This window comes from Halyomorpha halys, unplaced genomic scaffold (genome assembly GCF_000696795.3).
Source record: "Halyomorpha halys isolate HHAL.00 unplaced genomic scaffold, Hhal_1.1 Scaffold2345.1, whole genome shotgun sequence".
Taxonomy (NCBI): Eukaryota; Metazoa; Arthropoda; class Insecta; order Hemiptera; family Pentatomidae; genus Halyomorpha; species Halyomorpha halys.
The window spans coordinates 33,295-41,936 of record NW_027111175.1 but is presented as its reverse complement, the minus strand read 5'-3'; the positions used below and the strand labels follow the sequence as shown (position 1 = coordinate 41,936).

General features: G+C 36.4%; 1 protein-coding gene across 7 annotated transcripts in view; it reads left to right on the top strand.

The window, feature by feature from the left end:
• Nucleotides 1-8,642, top strand: part of mri (mrityu) — a 47,602-nt gene that overhangs the window by 15,483 nt on the left and 23,477 nt on the right. For 5 of the 7 annotated variants that reach the window (XR_010843909.1, XM_067049256.1, XM_067049257.1 and 2 more), the window contains one exon: nucleotides 439-686. Coding sequence is in view for 6 of the 7 variants with exons in the window: in XM_067049256.1 (XP_066905357.1) it covers nucleotides 439-686 (248 nt within the window). In the remaining variant the exon portion in view is untranslated. Of the gene's footprint in view, nucleotides 1-438; nucleotides 687-4,902; nucleotides 6,116-8,642 lie in introns of those variants that run through there. The other 2 variants (XM_067049259.1, XM_067049258.1) reach the window with 2 other exon arrangements.

The following is an 8,642-nucleotide window of genomic DNA, read 5'->3' as shown; positions in this document are numbered from 1 at the left end:
AAGTTTCTGTTTCTGATTGCCTAGAAACCCGCCTTGAGATTAAGAGTCTATTATATTATAAAATTATATTATCTATTTAATATTAAAGTTTTTAATTTGAACCCAAGCTATCTTTTAGATATGAGAATTGAATTAAAAAATATCAAATTTAAATTTATTTTATTTTAATATTTTTTGATTATTACCTTAAATTTTTTGAATAACGCATTTATTATAGACAATGAAAATTGGTTAGCTTGCTTTTTGGTTCAACAAAACAAATGAACAATATTAAAATGATACATAAAATAAAAATAAAAACATAATTAAAAACCCTTTATAAATAAAAATATACTATTTACTCAAAAAGAGCATATTACAATATATATATTCTATGTGTCGTAAATTTGCTAAATGAATTATTAATTTATGGAAATTTAATCTGTTTTGTTATTTTAGCTGTCAACAGCACTGCTATGTATCGTTTTTTCAAATATATTGAAAATCGAGATGTAGCAAAGCAAGTGATGAAGGATCGTGGGCTGAAAAAAATTAGACTAGGAATAGAAGGTTATCCAACCCACAAAGAAAAAATTAAGAAGAGGCCTGGTGGTCGAGCTGAAGTTATTTACAATTATGTTCAGCGTCCCTTTATTCACATGTCCTGGGAGAAAGAGGAAGCAAAGAGCAGACATGTAGATTTTCAGGTTGGTGTTTTTAATTATATTCAAAACATTTTTTCTACTGTTTTTACATTTTGCCATCACCTCAAGTTAAAGGCATTATATATCCTTTTGGCCTTATAATTGTATATTTTCATTAGAATTTATAACTCTAGCTATATTGCTCATGTGTTAAGTTTGTAATAAAATTTATCTTAAAAACTTTAAAATATTCAATAATTTTAATTTTATTTTTTTGTGAAATAGATGTTATTTACAATCATAAAATATATGAGCCTTTCATTGATAGAATGACCTGCACCAATATTGTAAAAAATACTTTTGATAATGTTTCTCATTGCTGAAATCTTACTTTTTTCTTTTGCGAAAATATGACAGAAATATTTTACTAAAATTTCATTCTGTTCTTTTAATTTTATTAGTCTATTAATTTTTTCAGTTATCCTATGAATTTTTGCAAAATTCATTCAATACTAAATTCTTATGGAATCAATTAAAAAAATGAAAAGACTGATTTTATGGAGTTAGTCATGCATTCATGGAATGAAAGATTCATAAAAAACAATATAAATTGTGTAGCAATATATCCCTTAATTATGTCCTCATCCAAAAGCTAGTCTTTCAACTCTTGTTGAGCTGCCATCCATTATTAAAAAAATTAAGCAAAAAAAAAAAAATCAAATAAATGCAAAAGGACAGGTAGTTCCGATTTTTTGATGTGTTGTTTGTTTCATCGATATGCATACCTCTTATTTTAAAGTAGAGTTTTGGAATAAAGTTCCTACAATTTGAGTTCTTATTGAAGTTTGTACAGTTTTTCCAAAAACAACTTTTCTTTTTTTCTGAAAAAACAAACAAGATATCACTGTTTTGTGACTTTACTTTGTCAAATATCATGGAAACTGTTATGAATATTTTAAACTACTTTAATGTGAATTTAACAAGCTTCATTTTTAACATAACATTACATCAAATACTTCTTTATATACAATCTAACTTTTCTCAAAATAACTTATTTTTGACGAATGTAGGAAAATTTCAAAATCATCTAAACATATTTTTTAAGCTGGTTAGGAGTGATAAAAATACCTAATATCTATAATTTGCACTGACTTGATATACAACTCCTAATTATTAATTAATCTTTTTTTTTTCTGGCAAAGAAGCACCGCGGCCACAGAAGGCCTATTATATGCTGTCCTTCTCCTACTCAAAACAGGCCAATTGCCTTTGCAAATCTGGACACTGTGTAAGGATCCACTTTCTCACAAAGTTTGGGGTCCAAGATACGATCCTTACCGAAGATGAGGAATCATGTTCTTGCTACTACATCACATCTACAAATGATGTGGTAAGCAGTTTCTTCGTCCTTCCTGCAGAACCTGTAGATAGGGGACTCAATCAATCTCATTTTATAGAGATGCTTATTTAGCTGACAGTGTCCTGTGTATAGACCTGTCACCCATCTTAAAATACTCCTATCCATGTTAAGAAGACAATTACTTCTTTTCAGGCAGGATCCCTTGAGGAACATTTTTGATTGCTCCATTCTTTTGCTAGTTCTCCAGAGTAACCCAGCCTTGCTTTCAGCAATCATTTTGAAGTGCCTCTTCGCATGGCTGAGACTAATTCCACATATAGGGCCAGGTGCAAAAGGAGCGGACCCAGATCCTTTCCTTGCTAGGTAGTCCGCTCGCTCATTACCTTTAATGCCTTTATGTCCAGGTACCCATTCCACCCGCACCTTGTTGGCCAAGGAGAGAGAGTACAAGTTAGCCTTACACTCCTCCACCAATTTAGAGCGGGTTACATAGTTATCCAGCGCATAAATTGCTGCCTGACTGTCCGTGAAAATTGTAATTAGCCTTTCCCTCGTGCCCTCTTTTATTAAATTCTGGGCACAGACGTTTATTGCAAACACCTCAGCCTGGAATACTGTGGTGTGTTTTTCTAACAAGATGGATGTGGCTTGATTAGGCATATCCATCCTCCATATTCCTGCTCCAGATCCTTGTTCCATTAAGGATCCGTCTGTATAGCAGTTTATCCCATTGCATGGCCTGTGTGGGGACGACCCTTCAATGCTTATACTATAGCAAGTCTCCTTGTATTTCTTCACCTGATGGTCAGAATGCATAGCCAGAATCCCATCTTCATTGATCCTCCTGAAAAGTCTACCATGTCCCTCTTATGTTAGGGAATGGTACTTCGTTCCTAATTTCATAAGCCTATATGCAAAGGTTTAATGTTCAGTACCTCCATCGCTGTAGAAGGAGTAGTGCTTATGGCACCTGTTATCATGAGCCATGCCAGTCTCTGAAGTTTCCCAAGCCAAGCTTGGGATTTCCTGGTTGTAGCCCTGTGCCACCATGAAGTTGCCACTTCAGTTTAGTATCAAGAGTAACACCAAGATATTTGACTTCATTGCAGAATCCCAATCGTTCACCGTTAAGATACAGCGACCTGATTGCTATTTCCCGTCTGTTAGTAAAGACACTAAAACTGACCTTTTAAGGATTGATGCTCAGACCATATTCCTGGCACCATCCATTTATAAGATATACTGATGTTTGAAGCAGTCCTGAAATAGTTTCTGGGAATTTGCCTCCTATCAACACAGCGATATCATCAGCATATTCATACGTGTAAAAACCTGCCTTATTGGATCTGATAAGTAAGGTGTCCACCACCATACACCACAGGAGAGGAGATAGCACTCCACCCTGCGGACAGCCACCAGCAGGCTTCATCCACATCTTAGTGTGTTCTAGCTTTGATTTGAGCAATCTTCCTTCCAACATCGCATTGATCCAGTTGAAAGAAAGCTGTCTCACTCTTTTCATTCCTATGGCTCTTGCCATGGTTCTGTAAGGAGTACGATCAAAGCAAAAGCACCTTCACTGTCAATAAAGACACCAGCCATAATCTCCTTACAGGCCAAACTCTTTTCAATCCTGGATACTAAGTGGTGTAAAGCATCTTCACAGGATTTCCCGGATTGATAGGCAAATTGAGCACTGTGTAGTGGTCTCTCTACCAGCATAGTTTCCCTAATATGTCTGTCCAGAACTTTCTCAAGTGTCTTCATTAAGAAAGATGTCGGACAGATAGGTCTATAAGCCTTGGGGTTGTCATAAGAAGCTTTCCCTGGTTTGGGTATATAGGACACCTTTGTCACTCTCCAACTACATGGAATGTGACTCAGTGCCGAACTCCTCCTCAGCAGTACTAAGAGGTATGGTTTCAAGACCGGTAGGCCTTTTTGTAATAAGGCCGGATAAATTCCATCCGTACCGGCTGATTTAAAGGACAAGAAATATCCAATCGCCCACTCAACCTTGCCAGAGTTGACAATCCTAAGCCTCGACCCACTTATCTCTACAAGTGTAGCTCTCTATAGTGGGAGTTGTGACATTTTCTTCTATCAGTACACACCCAGGGAAGTGTGTGTTACTTGAAGAGTCTCCTTGTGAGTCCTCTCAGCTTATCCAATTCCTAATTCCACCAGGTCGTATTCCTGTTAGTTTGGATCCTGCATACAGTGTTATTTTCAGTGTAGGATCTTATGATTGCATCCGTTAAGGATGTATTAAGGCATTCAAGCTGCCAGGTATTCAGATTCCTGTACACTGACTCGGTCATGTCATATGTTGACAACACACCTGTTGTACCGATGGTCTAAGCATGATTTTTCATCTGAGATGTGTCAGTTCTTAATCATCAGACCTACTCAACAAGTGCTATAGTTACATCTATGACTTCCGCCCTCACCCTATTGACAAAGGGACTTCTACCTCTGCTAAATCATGCCCTAAAAGAGACTCACCTCTCTGGTTGGTGTTTGTGCTCCCCCAGAGCCAATGTTGGGTGTTGGCATCCATGGAGACCATTACCTCATCCTTTCCAGCCAGCCTATCCGCCAACTTCCTCAAGGCCGGTGTTGGGATGGCCTCTTCATAGGGGAGATATGCTGAGGCAAATGTCAGCTCCTTATGGGTTCCCTCTTTGAGGGCCAACTTTGCTGCTGCCAAGTCCTTGAAACATAAGTGCCAAAGATTTTACTCTTGTACAGGATACAGGTTCTGGCATGCATTGGCACAGAAATAATGCTGTACCCTCGCATGCCCAGTCCACTGATCTTGCCTTTATATAAGTAAGGTTCTTGAATTAAAATAATATCAATATCCTTACCCTTAACATATAGCTGTAGAACATTGCAAGCAGCAATGCATTGATGCAGGTTCACTTGCAGCAGCCTCGCCCTCTTCTTTAGTCCTCAACGGCTGGTGCCCCTCCCTCGGTGGGGACAGCGAGACACCACCACTCCCAGCCTCCACCACGGACGCGCCCACAGCAGCCAGCCCTCCAGAATCGCTCTCAACTGCCAGGCTTCTGACACTTGAGTCCACCAACAGCCCGTCCTCCAGGACCATCTGCTGCCAGCCCCCCGGATTTGCTCACAGCCTGCGCTCCAGATCCACTCATGGTCTGCCTCCCCTATCTTCTCAATAGCAGCGGCACTTTCCACATCCATGGGCTCACCGGCCCCTCTCTCTTCCCTAGGTGGAGGTCTCCTCATAGTCTGTACCTTGACAAAGGCCTTCTTGAAATTATAGTTTATCAAGAAGCCTCTGCCTTCCAAAAAGCGTAGGCTGCTTTCCGGGATCTTAAAAATCCCGTAAAAGCCAGCCTCCTCTTCCTTAATGCTGTCTAGCGTCCATCTCTCAACATCGGGCATCCTCGAGTTTTGGTAGACAATTCTCCGACGGAGAATGTCTACCTCAACTCTCTCACTGGGGGAACAAAATTCCCACCCTGGTGGTCCTTTAGAGCTCATCAACATTGCTGGTGTGCAAGGTGATATTGTCGCTGGTGACAACCGACAGTCAGTCCCTACCAGCTTGGTTGTCGCAGATCACGATGGACCTCCGATATGATATATAAAATAACTGAACTTGAGGTGTGCACCCCCCTGTGCCTGCTTGTCCATGATTCTGATCAGGCGTGACTGCACCTCATCACTCAGCTCACAAGTGAGCTGGACGGAAGGATAGCCATCAGGAATGATGCTTCCCGCAGCGTTGGAGTATGATGGTCTGGTTGGACCACCTCCTCTAGGCCTTTTTGCTGTAGGCGCAGAAGTCCCTGGGGAGGACCTCTTCTCAGTGGAGGGTCCCGGTCCTGTAGAAATCCAGTCCCTATCAAGGTTGATGGGCCCGCCTCGTATCAACTCTCAACTGGAATGTTCATATCTTCAGACTAATGGACAATACAAAACTGAAAAATGGATTTTAAACTATTTAGAATCATTGTTAAAAAATGAGGAAGGAAAGAATATTAAAATGGACCATTCTGGTGTACCAGAGAAAAAAAATTAATGAAATATTCATCTCTGAACAGTATCATTTTCTGTTTTATATAGATTTAATACTAATGTAATCTTTGTCATTTTATTAATTTATTTTTTTAAATACAATATTTTGTTCTTTAATGAAGTCACTTTGAAATAGTTTATTTTCTTTTTTTACTATCTCCTTTTGTAGGAGTAGCAGTTTCTGTGATGTTTTTTTCAAAATAAAGTTACAAATTGATAAGTTAATGTTTTTTTGAAAAACAATAATTTTGTTTTAAAAACTTTATCTCTTTTACTTTAAAATATACAGAGATCTTTAGTGGCTCCAAATTTTGCAAATTTATATTAGTTAAAAAATGTTTGCACAATATTTTTGGGGCCATCCTACTTCTTGATTGGTGTTGTAATTCTCTAGATTTTTGGAAGATATTAAATTGTGTCATTTTTCTACCTATCTGATCTTAATAAATCTTTCAGCCCCTATTTCCTTCAAAAAGGTCAAATTTTATTAATTTTTTTTTCTACTATGGTACCCGAAGCAAAATCCTAGAGTAGGTCTTTTGTCCATGGTGAGGTGGACAAATTTGAGCTGTATATAACATATCACTGCATTTCTTGGTGTCAATTGCCACCTCAAATTGACGTATGTCCTTTTGTTGGAGAGTTTTAAAGAACAAAAACAACTAGCTGGTTTGTATATAAACATTTATTTGGTTAATCTAAACATTTGAAAGACTTAAACTAATTAAATAAAAGAGCTGTAATAAAACAACGAATAAAAGGCCTTTTAGGTAAAAATAAAATTAGATAAATAAATTATGAAAACAAAAACAAAAAAATTTACAAAAAACAATAGATATATAAAATAAATACTGGTCGACGAAAGGTAGATCCACGCTGATAAGTCAGAGGAAGATATTTTGTTTGTCGAGGTGTGTAGGTCGCAGCTCTGTAGCTAAATACACCGCTGCTATGGTCCAAGGTTGGTGTAGTGGTACATTGATAGTCAAAATATCCAAAAGCCTAGATGGCCACACTGGCACTTATTCTGTGAATTCTGCGAGCCGATTAATTAGTAACAACTCATATTGCACTCAAAGGCTAGAAACTTAGAAAAGGTCTAGTTTCGGACTTAAATGTTGATCAACACACTCACATTGTCAATAAATAACACCAAATGAACACAGACAGGGCTGGTTACGATCATGACTACTAAATAGTCGGAACTCATTTCAAGTTGAAACGCAGAAAGGGTCTGGTTTCGGATTTTAATATTGACTAAAAACACTAAAAATGTCCACAAATAATGCATTATAACCACAGACAGAGCTGGTTACAAACGATCATGGCCACTAATTAGTAGGAACTAAATGAAGATGGTCAGCCTGTGGCTTGGCGACCTGTAAGCAATGGCTATCAACCCATAGCAACTGTCTCTATTACTTAATTATAACAACACAAATATAAATACACATTTTTCTTCTCAAATGGCTAAATCCAATTAAAATAATATAAATAAAAATAAATATAATTAAATTAAACACTAATATTAATTAAATACTATTTACAAAGTAATTATAAAATATGGGGTTAACATACCACCCACTAGTTTTTGTCTTGGGACAAAATTTAACCTTCAATTTACAGATTTCTACATTGACTAATCTGAGGAAAGCAATGGGGCCAATTTTGCGACAGATCGAACAAAATCTCCCTTTGCTGTTTTTAATTTGACTACCCTTACTATACTATTAGCTCCAGAAAAGAGTTGTAAAATTCTCTTGGAAAGGCCATTACAATGGCGAGAAATTTGATTCCTTCAATAAATTATTATTTAAATAAGCTATAAATGAGTTGTAGGACAAGGGACTGCCCACCCTGAGAGTCCTTCGTTGTCCGGATATAGGGACATTTTAAGTTTCCATTTCCTTTGAAACAAATTACCTAGTTTGTGCTAGAGGCCACACACAACCCCACTCTTGGGATAGATGTTGTCTTTGATCTTCCTAATTTTATAACTATAACTAAACTAAATAACTATACATATATAAAAAGTAACAATGGTAAACATATAAATTTAAAAACGTAAAATATACAGTTAAAAAAGTACAGATGTATATAAAGCAAAAAAAGAAATGAAGAAAGTAGAGATTAAATAAACTTTGTGAAATAATAAATACAAATTAAAATAATAATAATTATAATAAATGAGCATAGAACAAATCAGGACCACTTATCTGTTCAAAGCGAAAGGTTAAACAGAAGGTGAAAATAAATCGGAAGTGTGGAGGGAGCTGTTTAACAGTTATATTTCTATTTGAAATACGTCGCATATACAGGAAGTAGTCATAAAAATATGATGAAAAATGATAAATAATAAGAGAAAGATACAGAAATATGATAATAACTATAATAATTTTCTAATTTAGGAATAACTAAGTAAAATTAGAATGATACATATCGTTATAATAATAGGAGTATATACTGAAGAAAATATAGTTAGGGTAGTTAATTCAATATAGGATATAATAACAATAATTGTAAAAGAAGGATCTAATAATAAGTAACAGTAATTAAAGAATATTTAAAAAACTAATAAAATAAATAAGAATAAAATTGAATTACAT